Source organism: Diadema setosum, chromosome 16, assembly GCF_964275005.1.
Source record: "Diadema setosum chromosome 16, eeDiaSeto1, whole genome shotgun sequence".
Lineage (NCBI taxonomy): Eukaryota > Metazoa > Echinodermata > Echinoidea > Diadematoida > Diadematidae > Diadema > Diadema setosum.
Genome location: NC_092700.1, coordinates 14609063 through 14631047, shown reverse-complemented (window position 1 = coordinate 14631047; position 21985 = coordinate 14609063). Strand labels below are relative to the sequence as shown.

Sequence of the window (21985 nt, the reverse complement as noted above, 5' to 3'; positions counted from 1 at the left end):
GCAGTATGATCCAAACGACTGAACCAAAGAATAACGCTTCTCTAATGCGTAAATGGTCAAAAGTGAACTTTCGGTGGTTGACAGTTATCTGGCTATTCCTTGTCAACACCTGCCTAACCCACTGGTTCAGAGCGACTAATAAAATAAAACGTTATTTTGTGCCATGTGGTTTGGGAGTAGGTTTCTTTTTACAAGCGAACCATCACTCCCTGGTTATGAAGAAAGAAACGCAGTGATCAAGTCATGCCGTAATGTGGGTGAGGTTTCTCTGGAAAGACAGATCAGTTTTGAAAGGTTTTTTTCCCCATGTCATCCTCGCCTGTCCACCCCACAGAACTCTTTCTGTGGTCCACCCTCCACACTCAAGAGGGTAAACAAACACGAGCACATACAAATTGCACCTTTGTGCCATGCTCGTGGAGTCTCGATCCCTACGCTGGCTGACTTTCTTTAAGGCATTATTTACCATTTGCAGATGAAACAAAAACCCAGCCTTTGTGCTTCAAAATGGTTCTAAAATGTGAGCTAGGGATAAAAACAACCACTGTAACAAATTTGAATCAGTATAATTAATGTTAAGCAAAATATACAAAATGTGAACAATAGTTATAATAAAAATATTTCTGGACTAAATCGTCTCCAGTTATGGCTTATTGAGAAAAATAGTGATATCTCCTTATATTTTAGGCTTTATTGCAAAATTTTTATATGGTATGATGTTTTATGATACAACTGACCTACACATATGCATCAAATGTGATGACTCGTACATTTTTAAAATCACTGCGCCCAATTGTAAATAATACCTTTAGCCCTTGTGCAAAGAAAGAGAAATGAGAAAACAAAATCAAACCTGCCAAATAATCGTTAACATCCACCCGAAGTCAGACCTTGTCTCTAAATTCAGGCAAAGCATTCATTCATTCATTCATTTTCACTCGTTTATCAATTTTCCATTTTCATTGTTTTATTTTTCATCATTAAAGGGACTGTACAGTACTGGTTGAGGTAAGGGATTCATGTTTTGAACATTTCTAAGTGAGATAATGAGAAACCTCTTATGAAATATGAAAGAGCATGTAATTTTAAGAAGGATTCAACGTTTATTTGATGAAAATTGGTTTTGAAATGGCTGAGATATCCAAAAAAGTGATAATAATAAAAAGCGACATGCCACAACTTTATTAGGATCTCTTTGTTTCACCTTGTTTTTGGATATCTCAGCCATTTCAAAACCGATTTTCATCAAATAAACTTTTGATACCTTTTAGAATTGCATGCTCTTTGAAATCTCATAGAGTGGTTTCTGAATATCTCGCAAAATGTTAAAAGCTAAATCCTCACCTCGACCAGAACTGTACACACCCTTTAACGCATAAAATAAATTCATTTCAAGTTGACTAAAGTGACTTTATCTTTCAAATTTGCAATCGTAGCTGAGACTATCGTCGATCAAGAAGAAGAGAAAGAAAAGACGACTAAAACAACAAATATCCCATGATTTCAGAGAAAGAGGGAGAGGGGAGACAAGGGAAGAAAAGAGAACGAGAAGAGAAGGTTGAGGAAGAGAGGAGAAGGTGCACATAATCGTAACAGACAAAACGTGAGAAAGAGGAAGAACTGCCCAGGAAGGAAGGGCAACGCCAAACATTTTGATTCTCCGATTTCCAAAAGAGATTTCCCGCTTCTATCCACCTCTACACCTAGTATGGATTTTATAGTGTTTAATGGCACCGCCTCGACAAACACAGATCCGGTTAATAGTGGACTGGGGTGGGTTGAGCTCTTCACCACAACGGACATCCTTCTCCGAGGAGGATCAGTGTGAAGTTTATAAATTACCCCTTGGACCAAAATCTGGGGGTTATTCAATATTTACTCAAGCCGAAACAGAAGGGGGACACTGTAAAGCATGCTCACAGAGTGACGAAATGTCAACATCCCTGTCGTTCTTGTATTAATTGTTAACACTCGGTATTTCTTCTTCTTCTTCTTCTTCTTCTTCTTCTTCTTCTTCTTCTTCTTCTTCTTCTTTTTTCTTCTCACCATTCCTATACATCCTTACAAAATGGAACTACACACTGTTTAGTTTTTTTTTTTCCCTGGTCGCCTCTGTCCATTTGGTAAAACATTTTTAGAATCGAGGCTTCCACGGGCCTCATCCACAAGGTTAAAAACACCGATTAATTCACTCTCATTCCGAGTTATTTAAAGACAATGGCTAGAGGTTTGCGCTGTTCTGCTTATTTTTTTTTACCATCTCTCTCTTTTTTTTTTCTCGGCTTTTCTGATTTTGTGTGACAGTAAACTGTATGAACCCAGATCGAGGTGCTAGAGAGCTCCTTTCTAAAGATTGATTGAATAGAAATGGTTTAACAATGAACGAGTAACACATAAGAAAAAATAATTAACTCCAGTATATTCATGTAACTATCTTAATGGTAACTGAGGAATCACAGAAAGAAAGACAACAGATATAAGAACAGATATGACAGAAGTGCCCTTATACACACAATGCTTTGGTCGGAAGGAAGGCATGTGCAGTATTGAACATTTCTCTCAAAATTTTCATTGAATACTGATTATAACTTTCTCTTTCAAAGACAGGTTCCTGAATGAAAAAGACTACATGGGCATGACAAAGATATACACAATTTGCTAAAACTGCGACTCACTTTCTGGTTCCTGGATGATTGCTTAGTTCAGACGTTTGTCCGTGTTTTTTTTTTCCTCTGTTAGCTACAATGTCACGGTTCCGCAGACGTGGTCAAGCTATGTAAATACATGGAATTCTACAAATCTCTATTGGATAATCAGGTATAGACGTATTTTAATGAAAATAATGGAATACCTACATTTAGGACTGAGGCAAAATGGTTCTAAGTATAACAAGAAATGCAATGCTTTTGTCATGTAATTTTGATTAATCAATCCTCCGCTGGATGAATAAGATTTCAAACATATAGATTAAACCCATTACTTTGCACTTTGTGAATTCTTTCTGAATTTCTGAAGCATGAATATGGGAAAATTCGTGCTAAAATTCAGCTCATATCAATGATATTGGCACGTTTTTGATCATTTTACTCTTACGATGAAAACTCGCTGAGACATAAGCCTTTTTTATGGATCTAATGCGTTTCGATGTTTAGCGCCAGCAGGACTTTAGTTTTATGGTCCCGGGTTGTTGGCTGGCGTACGAGGGGAGGTGCCTGCAGTTTAAAGACTGTGTAAAACACACGGCAAATAGACGTGTAATCATAAAATGACCCAACATGGACAGTCTTGCACCTACAAGGTCCAAATTGTCATCTCTCAAGTCTAGCTGTCATTTCCGGTGAGCTATAGTGTAGTTGGCTTCTAAGAGGAAGCCGATGGACAAAATTTAGTAAAAAGTGCTGGTATGTGAAGTCCTGTTTACGAAGGTCCGGTCAATAAAGGAAATAGGAGTATAGGCCTACTATGGGTAGGTGGCAATGTCGGTGGCAAACCACGGGGGTGGAAACCAAACGATGCACAAGTGCTTTGTTGAAGTTCCTGTCCGTCACATACCCGAACAGAATATTTATCAAAACACTCATGTTGATGAGATGAAATCATTCGGGACCGAAGTTACAGACGGTCCATGAGTTTTGATGGAAAGTTCCAAAATGATTAAGTTAGAATACTGCTGTACAGGAAACTACAAGTGCAATTTTGGACGATTGAAGGTACATCATAATGTATTGTAGTGTATGAGGAAATATATTATACACATCGCAGTGCCTTTGGACTTGTCGCTCCCATACGCTTAGGATCATTCACGCCTTAATAAGGGAAATCTACAAACGAATAACAAACAAGTTTCAGGAAAAAGAGGAAGAAATCGCTAAGTTTTAATTTATTAAAAAAAAACAGCTTTTTCATATCAATCATCATTGTCTTCATGCCTTCAGTGCTATCATCAATCGATACGATATAAAACACATTTGTTTTCGAGTCAATCGGTGCATGAATAAATGAAATAATATCACACTCTAATTTCCGGTAGCACAGAACAAGTGCATAATTTTTGTAAATAATCAGCAAGCTGAAATATTACACTACCAGAGGGAGTTGACATTGTTATCTAAACTATTTGGTGAACACTACAGGTTTCACTCTCTGTCGAACAACATAATTATAGCGTTAAATTCTATTCCTGATCTCATTTACAACAATGATATATTAATCAAAGAACGCTCGTCTACAAAATATAATTTCATGACGTTATACTGTAGTAACGGTGATGATGTTAACACCTGATAACTTTAGTAGTCAATTCTATATTTGCTTACTTTTTTTATCAAACTCATAACAATTTGCAATGATTAAAGTCAGAGTAGGATTTCCGAAACTATAATGTCATCAAAATATTCTCTAAAGCATTTTGTCGGTCAGAAATCTCTACTAGATCCTCTGAACTTCCTAAGTTCATTAAAGCTAACTTTTCTTCCTTTAATCAATATCATAAAATGACAGAAAGATACTGTAGTGAATATATCTCTTATAGTGCCACTTGAACTTCGACTACTTTGATACTGACATTATGACACATTTTCGGTTTGAAGAAACGTAAAACTCCATAACAACCTCTCATCTGACAATGCTGACATTTAACAGGAAGAATCTGTTCGTTCCTCGCCCTTATGTATCGATATCTTCAAATGTTTCGAGATCAATACAGTACCTGCTTTCAAGATAAATTAAGTTAAGAAACATGTGTTTTGTATTCAGATTTAAGTGCAATTCCACGCTACGTCCAAGTTACCTTCCAGTTAAAATCGGACCTACGAAATGGGACGGTTATGGAATGTTGACCTCTATTGTCCATCTATTAATTGAAGTCTACTGGAGTATGGTGTCAGCTTGCATTTTAATTCATAGATCTTTGACTGAAGTGGTACTGGACTGAGAAAATAATGAAAGTGATCCATGTTTAGACGTCTCCATTTGTGATCTCACGTGAGCAGTTCGACCGGCAGAGGTCGAGAAACTTCGTTTCACCATCTAGCTCCACGGTTTCGCCGAACACAGGCCTCCAACACGGTAAATCCCGGTCCAAGAGCGCAGGAGGCGCAATAATGTTTATGCTCGAGACAAAATTATCATGGCCTGCAATCTTGGGCAACGGTTCACAGTTTTGCGATAAAGATAATACTGTATATGCTCCGTATCTAAACAGAGATATAACCCAATACGTCAATGACTCGCGTAGAGTGCATGGACAGAATTAAGCTAGCTTGGGAGTGCATTATGCCCGTGTTATGACGGTAAAGTCTCGGGTAGATCGCCGCAACGCTCACCTCATAAGCCTCCCGGTATCATAAAACACCCTCATCCTTCTGCATGCATGTACTGCCAAGAAACTGGTATATTTTGGCAAATTCTGAAAAGAAGTACTACTTAATTCCCACTTGATCAATCAAATAGAGAAAAACAGTACCATATCGCAAACACTTTGACACGATATCTTTACCAGCAGGACCTACTTTATCAAGAGATCCCTGATTATTAGTTTGGTAATCGCTACTTCACTTATATCAGTAAACTGCTCTCACTCCTGTATAACCAGTACAATAAGCACAGTGTTATTACTTCACTTATGTATCTTAATGTTAGGGATGGTCACTCTTATTTTTTTTTTCCTGATATGAAAAACAAATACAAAAGTTATTATGAATGATATCATGGCAACCAAAACACGATAGATGATCACAATATGCAACATTTGAAAATGTTGCACAAATTCGATTTCATTCGAAAAGTTTTTTTTTTTTATATGTGTTTGATATATACCGAAATAGGTAATCAGAAGAACTGTGTTTTGCTTATTGAACAATATATGACTGAGAGGATTTACAACACAATTTCTGTCTGTGTACAGTCAGTGGAGTTAGAAAAGTGACGAAACCACTTCGGAAACGGTTCACTAGCTCGGTGGAGTTTGTTCATATTTATCAGGGAAGTGACAACTTTTTTTCAAAACAGCAAATTTCAACAACTTTTTAAGGATTGAACCATGGAATAAGACATGGCTCCATGGTAAAACCCGCAGAGGAACCAGCTTCGCACTTCATCGTAAATTCTCGTCCTCTGATGACTGTTTGAAGGCAGCTGGCAGACCATCGGTGTGCAGAGAGTCACATTTTTTTTTTCCTATTTGTTTTTACCACGGAGGTATTGTGGTGATGCCTCCTTGTTTTTACTAAGGGCACCCAGCCTTTCCTATTGTTCTGCGTTCCTTAATTCTCGGTGAGTAATCCCCATGTTCAATCCGCTTGTTGTAACTTTATGACACTCACCGCCATTCACACAGAATACACCAGTATTTATGTCGCGGCATTGTTGTTCTCATGTTTACGGCGGCGCGAGCGACTCCTTATACGTTAAACTTAGCCGCTGGTAAAACATCAAGTTCAGTCACAATTGGCAAAGGGGTTTATGACGTTTACCTGATGAACATCGATACATCGCCATCAAAGCTAAGCAGCCGACACGTATGTACACAATCGTCCTCGAGTGGCCGCGTGTTTGAGTTCGTGCGCTTTGACTCTTGACACGCTAACATCATGGTCATCCCACAACTCAATATACCTCACCGCTATTACCTCTCAGATTTTCAGTTCTTTGTCAGTCGCTATGTGAATGGTGGTCCTCACATTATATGCCCAAATTTCCCTGTTAAAATTCGTTGCGGCAAGGGAGTTGATTAGAATTGGAATGACGAGAAAATGAAGTCAAAGTTTTATGCCCTGGACAAATATTAAAAAAAAAAAAAAAATGAATGAATGAATGAATGAATGAATGAATGAATGAACAAAAATAGTGAAATAAGTCAAAAGTAGTGTCCTTATTACGTTAGTTGAGACTATTAAATCAGTGTATTATTTATAATGATTATTCACGAGTAAAATGATGGCAATGATTGTAATATCAAAATATTATGACAGTCAATATTTTTTTAATCAGTGAAGGTAATGTCATTACAAGATAGTAAAAATGTATATTCATATAGTGATTCTATCAGACTTGAATTATGAACCAAATCACTTCTCGCTGCATTTCCCAATGTATGAATCCTTTCTCCCGTGCTTGGATCACATGCAAAAGTATTATGGGTTTGGTTAGAAGATTCGTCATGCCTGAGAAATAATATCAGTTTACACTTAAATAAAGTAATAAAAAGACTTGCGGGTGAAACAGCTAAACGAATCAACTATTAACTCGTCATTCATTTCCCCACGTTTCAGTTTATAAGGTTATAGGGATAGTACAGGGGGAAATCCGCCAGCATCAAAACCCACTTTAATTCAGCCAGACCGATAAATCGCATGTTATCTCAATGCGAGATTGTAGGCAAATTGTGCGGTCATAATTATAGAGATATTATGTTGATAGTACGCTGATGTATATACAAAATTTACCGATAAAAGTCTGTAGACGATATTAAGATACAGTTCATGGTACTTTACTTCAGGAATGCAGAGAACAAGCAATAGAGAACGGCCCATTCATAAACTCGTCAAATGCCACGGTAATTCAGAACAAATGTGGAAGAAGAAAAGTCAAACAAAGTGTGCTTTGATTTTAAGCCCATTCTTACGCAAGTTACGGGATGACTCCTGTGTTACATTTTGGACAAAACGAAGATGTTTTCCTAGTTTTGTTGTTCTTGTTCTTGTTTTTTATTCTTCTTGAAGGATGATGAAATCAGCGTACACATAATGATAAGGTTATTATGCTGAATATTCAAACTTTGGGATCCCTGCGATCGAGCTCTCTGTAGATGTGTAAACTCGGACCTAGACAGAAATTCAACTATCTCCCTCGAGCAGTTATGTAGATAATTCTGAGAACAACAACTCTTTTGGCTTCGCTAAGAATCGACTTTTAGCTTTTGAATAAAAGAACGATCATCTAAGTTAGCTAAAAATCAGTTGTCTTATTTGAACACGTGTATATTATTATGTATATGAGGTAATGCACTTTTTTGTTACAAGTTAAACATTATTGTGTAAACTAGGTTAATTCATATCCCCCCTTGCACATACCATGGCAACAGTGGGTTGTTGTTGCTGTTTTTCTTATTGGTCAAATGAAGAGATGACTCCGCCCGTTTACCCAAACTGAAATCATCTTCGTGTATACGCTTCATTGTCTTCACTGGGCGATCTTTGGAATCTACCATTTTCTCAAGATCACTTTGGCCTAATTCGCGTGCAAAATGCACATTAATTTGTACAATCATTTTCAGAGTTGCAAATGAATAAGATTAATAGGTTTATTCATTCTCAAATGTTTGAATTATAATTACCACTGAATTGGACTTTGGTTTGGACGGGCTGGCACGTAGCCGTACCCTTTCTCAGCAAACTTTTCTTCTTCTTCTTCTTCTTCTTCTTCTTCTTCTTCTTCTTCTTCTTCTTCTTCTTCTTAAACTTCTTTTCGAGCGGGAAAGAGTGTAGGAGTTAACGGAATGAAGACATTGGACTTTTCGACACGAAGTGAATTGGAACTGGATGATGTGGCTAAGCAAAAGAAAGAACACTTTGAGAAACAGTATTTGCTGCATTTTCAAATGCATCATCAAGATTAGATAGTAGCGAAATCTCAATGCTAATGATTATTTTTTGTTGCGTGCGGAATCTCGCAAGCATGCTGATTGTGGTGATTGTGGTGCATGTATCAAAAAAGGGTTGATTTTTCTCTCCTGAAGCCAATTAACGTGAAAAATACCCCAAAATGCCTCCTCATTAGACAATCAGGGAGAAATACACTCACACACGACAGATTTTTAAAAGAACAGTGTTACAATTTCACACTCTCATATTTCTACGGAGTGGGCTGAATTGAAAAAAAAAAGTTTTACACAGTCTATCTAATAATGAAGTATTTGACATGCTCGCCTTTTGTGCAGTGTCATACGCATCCTGTCACAAAGTATTCGATGAGAATAATGTCCATGCGATTCTTTCTTTCCTTTCACAATAAAAATAGATTTTATGGTCTCCATGGCTGAACTCCACTTTAACAAAATACAAAATGGAGACCTTTAAAAAAAAATAAAAAAGATGAAGAATGGAACTTTATATCCCCACATCAAAGCTACCCCGTATCAAAATATCACCCAATATTATTGCGCAGAGGGTTTGAACTCGATTGTCATTCCGTTTAAAAGTTGAGTGAGGGTTCCAGCCACAGTGTGACTTCTAAGTTTCATATGGTTCTGCAGGGTTTTGATGATGATCCGATCAGGAACAGCGTCAATAATCATTCTGAAAGAAAATTAGTTATGGATTCACTATAGGGCGCGCCCTCGATCTGATATTTTCAGGTTGACAGCGACTATACATCTTGGAAGCCTGTCACCAAAAAGCAGTATTCGATAATATTAGAAGGCTGAGTAGTTTATGCAAAGTTTCTTTCGAGAATGAGATGGGGGTATGCTCTCTAGAAAAAATGGAAATATCATTAACCATGCTAAAGTGACGACGAGGAACATTGTTTTCTTCCTGATAAACATCTCTACGTTTTCGAATGGCAGTAATAGATTTCAATTTGCCAATTAAATTCAATGAATTACGATCTAGAGTCCCCGTGGTAGCTCCAGATTTATTCAACGTACTCAGTAAATGATCGCCTTATGTTTCCTTAACTTGTTACAACACGTCTTTCTCTGAGATCATTCTCGTTCGTTCACCCGCGCTGCGAATAGAGAGCTGCAAGACGACACCCGAACACTGTCGCCATGGCGACCAGAACAAATCTCCGCCAACTATCTTGTTTTGAGTTTCATCAGCCACAACAAGATATCACCAATGCTTCGTACAGTGGCAAGAAGATGGGGATAGAGGAGTTACTTGCCACCTCCGTTTTATAAAGTTTTTTTTTTTTCTCCTGCTCACTTGCTCCCTCCTCTTCCTCCTTCTTCCTGTTCTTCTTCTTTCCCTCTCTCCTCTCTCCCTCTCTTCTCTTTCCTCTTTCCTATTGGTCTACTTCCTCATTGCTAGTCTTCTTCCTCGTTTTATCCTCCTTCACCATCGTCTTTTTTTATTCTCTGAATCTCTTTTTGGTGTGTGTGTGTTTTTTTTTAATCTTTGCCTTTCTTTTACCATCGAGGAAGGCTGCACTCCGTCAGTTACACTATAATCTCTTTATCAGAGTTGGAAACGAGAATTTGGAAGCGCGAAACCGGTTTGAATGCCGAATCATTGTTTAATAAGAAATGCTGGGACCCCGACCGCAACCTTTTGTTTTTAAACTGTTTTTCCTAGTAGAGTAACTTTAGAGTTACAGAACTGGACGGAAGGACTGGCGGGGGAAGAAAAAAAAAACACATAAAAAGACAGTCATCACGCGCGTGGCATGAATTTCCTGGGTGTATATGTACCGTTCTAGATGAAAGGAAACATGATTGTTGATGAAATTACAGAAATCTTATCGGGCCTTGAACCAAACCACAAGACCTGGGTTGCTTCTTTCATACACACAACACTGTGCTTCACTATTGCTTTGATGTACGATGTATCACTCTTTGAACCATATCGAAAGTTAATCTGATTAATGTTGTCGTGAACATAATCCAAGAACAAAGGTACGTAGCGCAAGCTATTCAGAGTGCCTTAGCTTTGTTTGAAATATCCGTTTATTTTTTTAAGACACTCGAAAAGGAATATGAAAACTTTTCAGAAGAGAGTGATTTCAGAAAAGACAGAAATTTCAAAATGTTTTGGCACTAGCAGATGAAAATTTGATTCATAAATAAATTGATCAAGGTTACTTAATTAGTGAGGGAACTTACCTGTTGGTCGTCTGCCGCCAATATTCCCGCTACCTCTTGTCATGTTGGAGTGGAGAACTGAGCCATCGAAGGCGGACCACGAGGACAAATCGGAGCTCATGTAGGGAGAGTAGCCGGTCAAGCCGTTGGGCGTGGTGCCGGGATGTCTGCCTGATAACGGGCTGCTAGCCGTGGTCATCGAAGGACTCGTCGGGAAGGAGTAACCTCTGTGATGGGAGTCTGCCCCGACGGCTACCCCTCCGTCGGTCTGTGGGCTCCACACGGCTGCGGCGGCATGGGCGTTGCCTTGGATGACCGAGGCATTCTGACTGGGGCTCGAGACGGCGGGGATGTGCTGAATGTACTGTGGATGGGGCATTCCCGTGAAAGGCGGCCTCGTGGTTGGGACGTAGACGGGGTTAGAGGATGAGTGGATGTAGGACCCCTCGTAGGCCGCCTGTGACACCATCCCACCGGGCGACACCGTCGGCTGGGCGGTGCTCTGCAGGGATATACTCGCGCTCTGATACATTGGTGAATCGGCGGGGAAATGGTACTGTGGGTGAAGGTAGGACTGGTGAAGTCCTGAAACAGAGTTCTTGTCCAGGTTACTGAAGAAGACTTCGACGTCTTCTTTGGGTAGGAGAAGGTTGTTTGGCTGCTGCCCCTGTTGCTGTTGTTGCTCAGACTGGAAGTGACTCAAGCCGACTTGATGCGGCATACCACGCTTCGCTTCGTGATATCTGGCCCACAACTCACGGGGCGATCCACCAATACTGCTCTGGACCTGGGACTGCTGGTTTTCGATCAGCTCTGATTGATGGTGGTGGTGGTGGTTGTGGGGTTGATGATACGAAGTGGGCGACTGCGGCTCGTGTTTCACTATCTCACTGTCCGGCGTCCCCTGGGGCTCAGTCTTTACCTCGCTACGGGGACTGGGCCCGCTACTCTCGCTGTTTTTATCGACGTCCTTCTCAGCCGCGTCGCCGATTTGGCGCTCGTTTTCACGGTGTACAATTCCCCGCTCTAACACGACTTCGTGATGGAGGTCAACCTCGCTCTCGCTTGCCCTACGCACACTTTCTTTGAGATTGTTGTTGTTATTATTGTTATTATTATCTGAGAACGATCCTTCCACAGCTTGGTCTAGACCAGGTTGATACGGGGAGAGTTTGGCGGGTCTAGCTTCGTCCGAGCTCGCCCAAAGGGTGGCACTCTGTTCCATGAATTGCGAAGCTGATTGAAGAAAAGAAGTTGCAAAAATCAAGAAATCACGTCAATGAACAAACGTGTCGCTACTGCACACAAACTCGCTTTTCCGAAGTTTACAACCACGACTCCGCCAATGATTCGTTGCCGAAGGTTTAAACAAAACATTCAAATAAACTCGAAGAAGTGAAACAGAACGACAGCGTCAAGGGATCCATGAGCTGGTCAAAAAAGTTTGTGATGAACACTAACCCGCAAATGATATCTCTAATTCGGTAGCCTAATCATTTGACAGTGAAACCGGAAAACTTCCGACTCTCGACGCACCAACAGCGGACCAGTTGCCACTCTTCTGGCAGGACCAGGCTATAAAGTTTGTGATGTTCAATTTCACGACGTTGAGGCTAGCCCGTTGGGAGGAGAGCTGATGTATGTGTGTGTGTGTGAATGTGTATGTGTGCGTTGTGTGTAGTCACCTGGCTGACTTTTCACGGAATGTGATTGGTCTGCTTACCGAAGCGTGTCAAACGTGTCAGGTAGTAGCAGCAGCCAAGACAGCAAGTCCTTGCATTTGTGTCGCTGTGTTGTGTATAAGTTGCAGTCAGCCACTGCAGGTGTATTGGTGGCGGTGTTGGTAGGGGGGGGGGGGGGGGGAGGGGTGGCTTATGTAGGATTTTTAATCCTGCGTGATCAAATAAATCTCAAAGACGCGCTCCTCTCCTCAGGACAAATTTATCGCTTGGTGTGGTCGACCAACGAAGATTCTTCCAATCTGAAAAGCAAACATTCGAAACTATTTTTACGAAAAGGATTCTGCCATACCCGTTATTATTCGATATACACAAGGTAAGATGACAATAAAGCTCAATACAATAAACCTGATGAAATTGTCGCCTAGTGGTAAGTATACTATTAATACCACAGCAACACTAACACGTTTACTGATGAGCATATTAATCCTGTTGATACTAAAACTTCATAGATAATCGTGACAATGATATTTAGGACACATTTCACGATAGGCCTATGGATCATACATAATAAAATGCCTTTACGTTATTACAAATTTCATGAAATTTAATGTAATATATAAAGCATACTTACACACTACTATTTCAACAACATCGATGCCTTTTAAAAATCAAAGCCGACATAACCTGCTACTCCTACATTCTGAGATTGATAGGTAATGTTTACATATAAGATATCCGTATGACTTTCGCAAAGGGACGAATTATAACCTTTGCTGTAAAAAGAAAAATACATTGTAACTGACTGCAACAAAGTAGGTTTTGATGATATAAAACATACCTACATACATTGTTATTATTATTGGATACAAACCTGTGTTCGAACAACAGTTCTGCTGTAGGTCAAACCTGAAACAAATATCTACAGTGTACAGTAGTTCATTTACTGTGTTCAATGTGGATCTAAAAAATAATAGTGTACTGTCACATAAACTGAGTTTCATACGAAAAGGAAATGACAGAGTTTCTAAATTTGTATTTTCATTCTAACTTTCACATTTTCGAGATACAGTGATACAAGGACCGAATACATAATACAGTGTACACAATGATGAGATAACAAGCCATGGACTTATAGGACTCCCATGTCTCACTCTCAAATCTTCGCTACATTTCGTTTTTTAAGCGGTTAATCAAAAGGAAGATTGATATGATCTGCATCACTTGTGGTCTTGTGATAAAAAACTAGCAAGGGTACTAGGGTAGCTCGCAAGAGGAAAGGGTTATACAGTTGCCGATTAATTATCGACCCGGAAGCAATTTTGTATATTGTTGTGTAAATACAGTAGTAGAGACATTGGATGATAATCATCACCTCGGCTGGTATGAATGTGACTGAGACCACGATCACTACTGAATGAAAACATGTCAAACTTTGAAATTATAGTTCAGGGTCTATATATTTCATCGAGTTATGTTGGCAAAGTTTACTTTAGTAGGGACATGGACCTAGGTCCATGTTAAAGGCATAATTTACCATTTGCAGATGAAACAAAAACCCAGCATTAGTGCTTAAAATAGTTCTAAAATGTGAGTTAGGGATAGAAACAACCACTGTCAAAATTTGAATCCATATAATCGATGTTAAGTGTTGTTAAATACACAAAATGTGAACAATAGTTATAATAAAAATGTTTCCAGACTAAACTGTATACAGTTACGGTTTATTGAGAAAAACCCGATATCTCCTTATATTTTAGGTTTTATTGCAAATATTTCATATGGTAGGATGTTTTATGATGCAACAGACCTACACATATGCATCAAATGTGATATCTTGAACATTTTTGAAATCACTGCTCCCAAAGATAAACTGGACCTTTAAGGAGGAGGGGTTCCCGGGAGGGTTTCCGAAAATCTCCACGTCTGAACCATAGAGTTGGATCATAATACAGCTCTATGGTCTGAACTGTAATTCTAGACAGGACTCATAAGTTACTAGTATTCTCCGTCGCGCCCTCAACGGGTGCTTTCCACGCGCTCGATGACTTATTCCTTGGTAATGTGCTGCTCATTGCTACAGCTGTATTTAGCTTTCTGCAGTCTGTCTATTCAAAAGGTCAATAAAATATTTTATTCTTGTTTTGTTTTTCCTCATATTTGTCTCATCGCAATGGTAATGAATGATTGCGCAATGAAAAAGTTAGCGAAAAGAACAGATCAAAATGAAACGCACCAAAAAAATATTCAAGCATAGAACACTGGGAAAATCAATTGATATATTCAACTTTACTTCTAAATCAACATCTCATTTTTTATGTTTAAACAAATCTCTCACCATTATACACTTCAACAAAGACTTTTTTTCATTTCAAACTAATGGAAGGAAAAAATGTGGCAAAGAAAGAAATATCACAGTTGACGTGTCAAATGTTAATCAACACTGACAAAATAACGGCTTTTGCTGAAGTTGATGTTCCTACATTTTGTGAGTCATTCCCTTTTTCCTTTTTCAACATATTTATTTTGTATGACAATACGTCTGTCTTTTCCATGCATTTATTAAGAAGCAAATCTTGGAGCGATTGCGTCAGGATTTCATTTAATGTTGTTGCTTTTTCTACCGCAAATATAACAGTTTTGGTATCACATAAGTTAATAGGTTGTTAGAGAATATACTAGCTTGATCTTTATGTTAATACAATTGATTTTCCATTTCAGACAACAGGTTGCCATTGCTGATAGATTTGCATGATATTCGTGAATAAACAGATATATTAGTCATAATTCTGATATAATTATTCAATTTAATCTGATACAATTGTCCATATCTTTCTCTCCGACCACAAGTGACTATGGCCGCAAATCAGCGCTGTGCTATCGGGGTGGAGCTGGCGATAGATATAGAGGCATGAAGACCCTGCACTTCTCGCCGGTCTCGTACTGCGAACGTATAAAACCCAAAATGCCATGAGATATCTCCAAGGACATGTGTCTCCGCGCTTTGTGAACAAACCTTCTAGGTGTAAACGTCAAATTACAACTCATTCAGGGACGTTCTCATATTGCAGTGTATATCTTCAAGAATTGAAGGTTGCTACTTCATCTTGAAAGTGTAATGTCTTTTAATTGTATTTCAAAGCATTCTCTTCAGAAATACTGAGAAGCTGATTGTTATTGATGTCAATGAATGGTGACCCAAAACATTTGAGAAACATCCGTACGGGTCTTTGCCTTATGGTCCGTATACTGACAAATCAGGTTATATCACTCTCAGACATTCAAGACGATTGATTACTTTTGAACTATTTTTCCGAATTTGCATCAGTTATTCTGAGTCACCTGCTGTTATCGTTTCACTGCTTCTCCTGTCGCTTTAAATTGGCTATCCATCTATGTCCTATCAAACCATCTGTCTCGATATATACCTGTCTATCTATCCATCCATATGTTCTATCTGTTTATCTATCTATTTATCTATCTCCTATTACATTGTCATTTCTTTTCGTTTTCGTTTTTTTTTTTTTTTTTTTGTTTTTTGTTTTTTGTTTTACACCTGGGCTTAGATACCCATCATGGGTAACTCGGGCCAGTCATTTGAACGTCGAGTGTGTTATCTACTATGCCAAAGTGCCCCCTCCCCCCACGATGATAAAAAAAATATGACTAAAAATAACAACAATAAAAATGATTTCCCAAAATAGAATTGTTACTGAAAATTCAACATGTTTCTATTTTTCTAGCGTAATAAATGTGCATTGACTTCACCTCTTTCAGAAATCATTATGACATAATGCCAGTATAAGAACTCGAAGAAATGTGCATAGTTTATTCTTTTAACAAAAATGCAATTTTGTTGTAGTCTTTCAGCCAGTGATCATGGCACATAAATATATCGGAAAATTTACGACTTTATAATTTTTGAACGGAGTGCCCGATTTTCCTCAATTATTGTGCATTCATTATACTGTACCTGATCTCCATGGATATCTATCTATCTATCTATCTATCTATATCTGTCAGTCTATCTATATTCTACCTATCGATCTACACATACCTGTCTATGTTCTATCTATCTATCTATCCATCCATCTATCTATCTATCTATCTATCTATCTATCCATCGATTGATTGATTCAATCGATCTCATGACTCATACAGCAATGTCCTTTAATGTGCTCTAGCTTATATCATTATATTGTGTTATCTCCCTGATCACTACATCCTTTTGATATCATAGTCAAGACAGGTAACCTTTATCATACTTGAATTCAGCTGCTCTCTTGAACGCCGATTGCAATAACATTATCATCGGCATTTACATGCAGTCACCCTTGTTGATAAAGCGTTTTGCTCTTACACGAGAATTTACCTCAAATATACATGGGGATCCATGGGGATCAGTTACAGTATAATGAATGCACAATAATTGAGGAAAATCGGCACTCCGTTCAAAAATTATAAAGTCGTAAAGTCTCCGATATAAGACTACAACAAAAATTGCTTTTTTATATTAAAAAACTATACAGAGTTTTTCGAGTTCTTACTGGCATCATGTCATATGCTTTCTAAAAGAGGTGAAGTCAATGTATACTTTCAATGATATAGAAAAATGAAAACATGCTGAATTTTCAGTAACAATTCTATTTTGGGAAATCATTTTTATTGTTGTTATTTTTAGTCATGCTTTTCAGCATCCCGGGGGGGGGGGGCACTTAGTGGCATAGTATATAACACTCTCGACGTTCAAAAATGACTGTGCCGAGTTACTGAAGAGGCTACCATAAGTGAATAAGACCACATCATCAATACTTTCAAATGAAAACTCGGTCTTCAGCCAGCTGGGCATCCTAAACTGCAACTAATGCTGAAAAGCTCAAAAACCGAAAGAAAAAAAAAATCTTAAGATTAACATCGAGGATGACAAAACAAACGACTGTTACATTGGTCGTGAGAACACTATACTCGTGGTGAAATTTACTCATGCTTGTTCAGAATGGAGAGGTGCTTGAATGGCCACGTGACCCAACTTCTGACAACCAATCTGCTTTTCGACCAAACCGATACAGTTTCCTGTTCACACTGGCGACGATCCGCGACGTCACCACATGCGAGCATTCCCGCGAAGGTCAGAGGAACATATCCACGCAAAGTTTTGGGTCAATATTTGCCGATTCTCTTCAGAAAAGTGCAGCTCTATTTGATGGCCATTGGTTAATCATTACTCGAGTAATGTTCTTATTTCTAATTAGTCAGATGTGCAAGGTTACTGTATTCAGTCTTTTTTAATTCTTTTTTTCGCCAAATTAAATAAATCAGTTATTGCGTGATTTATTTGACTTAAAACAGCTGAATCAGTGGATATCCTTATGATCAATAAATATGATACCCCCTTACGCATCATCCATCACCAAGTCACTGATTTTACCGATTTGTCTTTCAAAATATTCCACCACTTGCATGTCTTGTCCTTTGGTGACAATATTACTGCTTTTGTGTTTATCCCTCAAAAGTCGCTTTTCTTTTTTACCCACAGTGATCGATATTACATCATCACCAAATCATCGATCTTATCGATTTGTCTGTCAAACTGCTCGACCACCTGTCTCGTCCGTCTGTTTATAATGTTGCTTTTTTGTTGGCTTCTTCAAACCGTTTTTTTTTTTAATCAACAGTGATCGATAAAAAATATGTTTATCAAATCACTGAATATCGTTGAATCAGTAGCCTACATGCCTACTCTTCCAGTGTGAAGTGCTCACGAAAACCATAACAACGTTCAAATCTACTGATGGAAGGGGATTTGTGAGACTGTTCATAACAGACCATCTCCTGAAATTAGTGAGGACTGCATACCAAAACATGATGCACAATTGTTTCTACAACCATCCAATTTTTCCACCTCTGTTATCAACTCCTTTGTACTTATCCGCGATTTTTGAGGCAGGATGACTCTGAAACAGAAGAGAGAGGACAAATGATAACTAGGTCATAGGGCTTGTGAACTTCTCAATGCTAGTTCTATTTCGATACTAGCAGTTCGTGATCCGATGTTACAGACTCAATGCAATTAAACAATCGACGAATTGTTGCCGCGTTATGCGGACTAAACAAATGTGCCAGAAGAGACGTGGTGCATTATATGCAAATTGGAGAACACAACCTGGTCGGTTAAAGTCAATAAACTCGTTTCATTCGGAGCATGGACATATTTGGCAAGAAGCTATAGCTTAATATGTGTGTTGCGTAAACCTCATCACGATTTGGGGCAAAATGTTGAAGGAAGTAGCACCCTGTGGTATATAACATCTTGGGTTGCCCAGAACAGAAATCAGCTGACGCATTCTCACATTCAATACACAAACTTTCCACCCTCAATTACACTGCAACGTTTATTTTAACATAAAGACATTTTCAGCTCTTTTTTTTTGTCCGAAGAAACAGGAAATATAAATTCTGTTCTATAGGCATTTCTGGCATTAGATGAAAACAAAACGAAACGAAACAGAGATATTTTCGTTAATATTGCTTTAAAGAAAAGAAAGATCGCTGTTCTTATTAAAGAGTAACGTCGACCACAGTGACACAGTATGTAAATCGAATAAGGTGATGAAATCTGATGTCATTGAAGCCTCTATAATTGAATTTTGTTAAAATAATCTACGCGAAAATGGGGACGCTACATTTTTTCAGATGCATTGGCAATCTCAAACATGAATACACGTAGTAACAATTAAGGGGGGAAACATTCGAATCTATAGACACCTCTCACGGAAACTTGGCTATCGTCTGTTTTGTTTTGCCTACATTTCATGAGTTGTTGTTTGTTTGTTTTTTTTTATTTACAATGTCACAGCAACGACTCGCAAAAAGTATTCATCAAGACATGAACTTTAAAATGAATTTGTAATTTTAATCATGATATGGGATGCATGATCTGATTAAGAATGATAGGTGGAAGAAGAAAAGTAAGCAAACCAGGAAGAAGGAAGAACAGAAGTAGAAGAGAAAGAAGATAATTATAGTGGAAGAAAATTTGAACGAGGGAGAAAGATGTGCTGCTGCTGCTGCTGCTGATGATGATGATGATGCTGTCGATGTTGATGATGACGATGAAGACGGACGAAGAGGAAGAGGGGGAGGCGGAGAAAAAGAGAGCAGGAGAGAAGAATATACAGAAGAAAAAAATGAACAAAAGGAAATGACATGTCGAAGAAGAGATATCAATCCAGACACGACTCGAGGGTATGGCGAAGGTGAAAAGTGATTTATTAGTTTGGCCAGCCCCAACTGCATGTCGCTCGGATACTGTGACCAAAGACGGATGACATTTTAAACATGGATGTCAAACACGTGCTATAAGGGAGATGGCACGTATGGCATTGACGCTACTTGGCCACGGTGTAAACCCTCTAATTACTCTCCACAAGGCACATAGGCCAGACCTGACGGAAAATTACTCTAAAATACAAGGAACGAAATATGATAATCAAACGTGGATCGACGAAATTTTGAATCGCCCGAGCAATTTACTACTGGAGGGAGCAATGCCCTCTGAAATACTCGTAGATTTATTTATTAAGATGTATTACAGTACTCATCAGCAGCATCAAATTCATTCATTGTCATACAATATAAAGAGTATCAAGGATTATCATCGTAATGTAATTAGTATACCGTTTTATTACATATTACACTGTGTGTGATATTACCATGATAGTGGAACTAGAATCAAACGTACAAAGAGTAACTGATTATGAAACATTGTGAAGGCAAGAGGCATTATTCTAAATGTGTGCTGTTGTTGTTGTTTTTTCTTTGGCAATGATCTAACTGACTCAGATAGATATGGAACGATATATACAACAAATGTCGTGCATGAGTTCCCTATGGTAATATTGGCAATGCCTTGTGCGGTCAATGGAAGCTGCATAATTACCATTTCATTTTTGACGCTGCCTTAACAAAAAGACCGAAGTCCGTGAAGTGGCACAGAAAAAAAAGCTATAATTGCAGATGACATTTAATGTGAAATGTCATACTTTCAAAACAGTTTTCGAAACAGATACATCGATCACTGCCATGTATGCATTTACCATTATCTCTCCAGACATTTGTTTTTGTTTGTTTGTCTTTTTATCATGAGCCAGTATTGGAAAATTATCGTCGCCATTATAGTAGATGGACACCCAAATAATGCGATGTGAAGGATGTAATTTCTCATTCATTATTTTTACTTCAAACTTAAAGGTGACGATTTCGTCAAGTATAACCTCTTTTACTTGCGCATGAAATATCGTTATAAAAATCATGTTTATTGCTAAGTAACTATACCGTCTTTTTCCCTCACAGGCTATCAATGTGAGGATATCCAAACACTTTTATAATTAGTTGAGATGTATACAACTTATTCTTTATATTTCTTCTTAAAAGAAAAATTGATGAACATTACTACACTGATAGTCAGGGGGAGATTATTTTGTGATGTGAGTTATACGTTTGACCGTGACTATAATATAAATCATTCATAAATAATAGTAGAATATTCACAAAGATCTCATACTTTTCTTATTTCATGTCCTATTGTAATAAAATGTACATCTTTTTGTTTTCTGATATGACTCTATTTATTGCAATGAAAGTCAGCTTTGACATTTTGTGGTATTACACTTTATTGAAAACATATGTCTGATATTAGCATGACCTTTATGTCTGATATTAGCATGACCTTAATTTGCCTTCTAAAAGCAGGTTCTTCATGCAATCGCTGTATGAATATCAATTCTACGTATAAGCAGGGACAGTTAACATCGTTTGTCAAGTCCACACTCAGTAAATGAGTCCTATAGGCCTACTATCTCTACTATGAGAAAGAGGAACTTTGATACACCAACACCTGTCGAACATTGCCCTTTTTCTGTTCTTTTTGGGAATACAAATCAACGCCATTCTGGCGGTCAGCCATATAGGCAATGCATATTCCATTTCTTTTTTTCTTCTTCATTCCTTCATTGTTCAGTCTCAACCTATCAAACCGTTCTTGCCAAAGTTTCAAGTGACTAGAGCTAGCTACCCATCATGCTTTAGCAAATATATGGATGACAAATGACATTTTAACGATATTGAGTATATTGACCCCATGGTATTTGGATGATTCTCCTACAGACCTCCCAAAAAGGAAAACTTTTTATTTAACATTTCAAAACCATTTGGTGTACATTTGTTTGTATCTAACACACCTCGTCTGATGAAAATTTTCCACATCTTGTACCTCATTCTCTGACCCAAGAACACCTCCACTTTATGTTCATTTCGAGAAAAAAAAAGTCATTTATAGTATGGTAACGTGGAAGGTTCTCCTTTAAATTCATGTGAAAGAGGTGGCAATCAAAGAAAGATTGCGTGAGGCTATGACATCAACTTGCATCCATGATTCACAACGTTCCTTTGATTGTAAAGAGAGAAGCAAGTATTTAACATTCTTTGCCCGAGATATCGAAAACAT

General features: G+C 38.2%; 1 protein-coding gene across 2 annotated transcripts in view; it reads right to left on the bottom strand.

The window, feature by feature from the left end:
* Window positions 1–21985, bottom strand: part of LOC140239484 (uncharacterized) — a 96047-nt gene that overhangs the window by 32935 nt on the left and 41127 nt on the right. The window contains exon 2 of one of the 2 annotated variants that reach the window (XM_072319318.1): window positions 10823–12037. In XM_072319318.1, the coding sequence (XP_072175419.1) occupies window positions 10823–12026 (1204 nt within the window). In that variant the 5' untranslated portion in view covers window positions 12027–12037. Of the gene's footprint in view, window positions 1–10822; window positions 12325–21985 lie in introns of those variants that run through there. The other variant, XM_072319319.1, reaches the window with a different exon arrangement.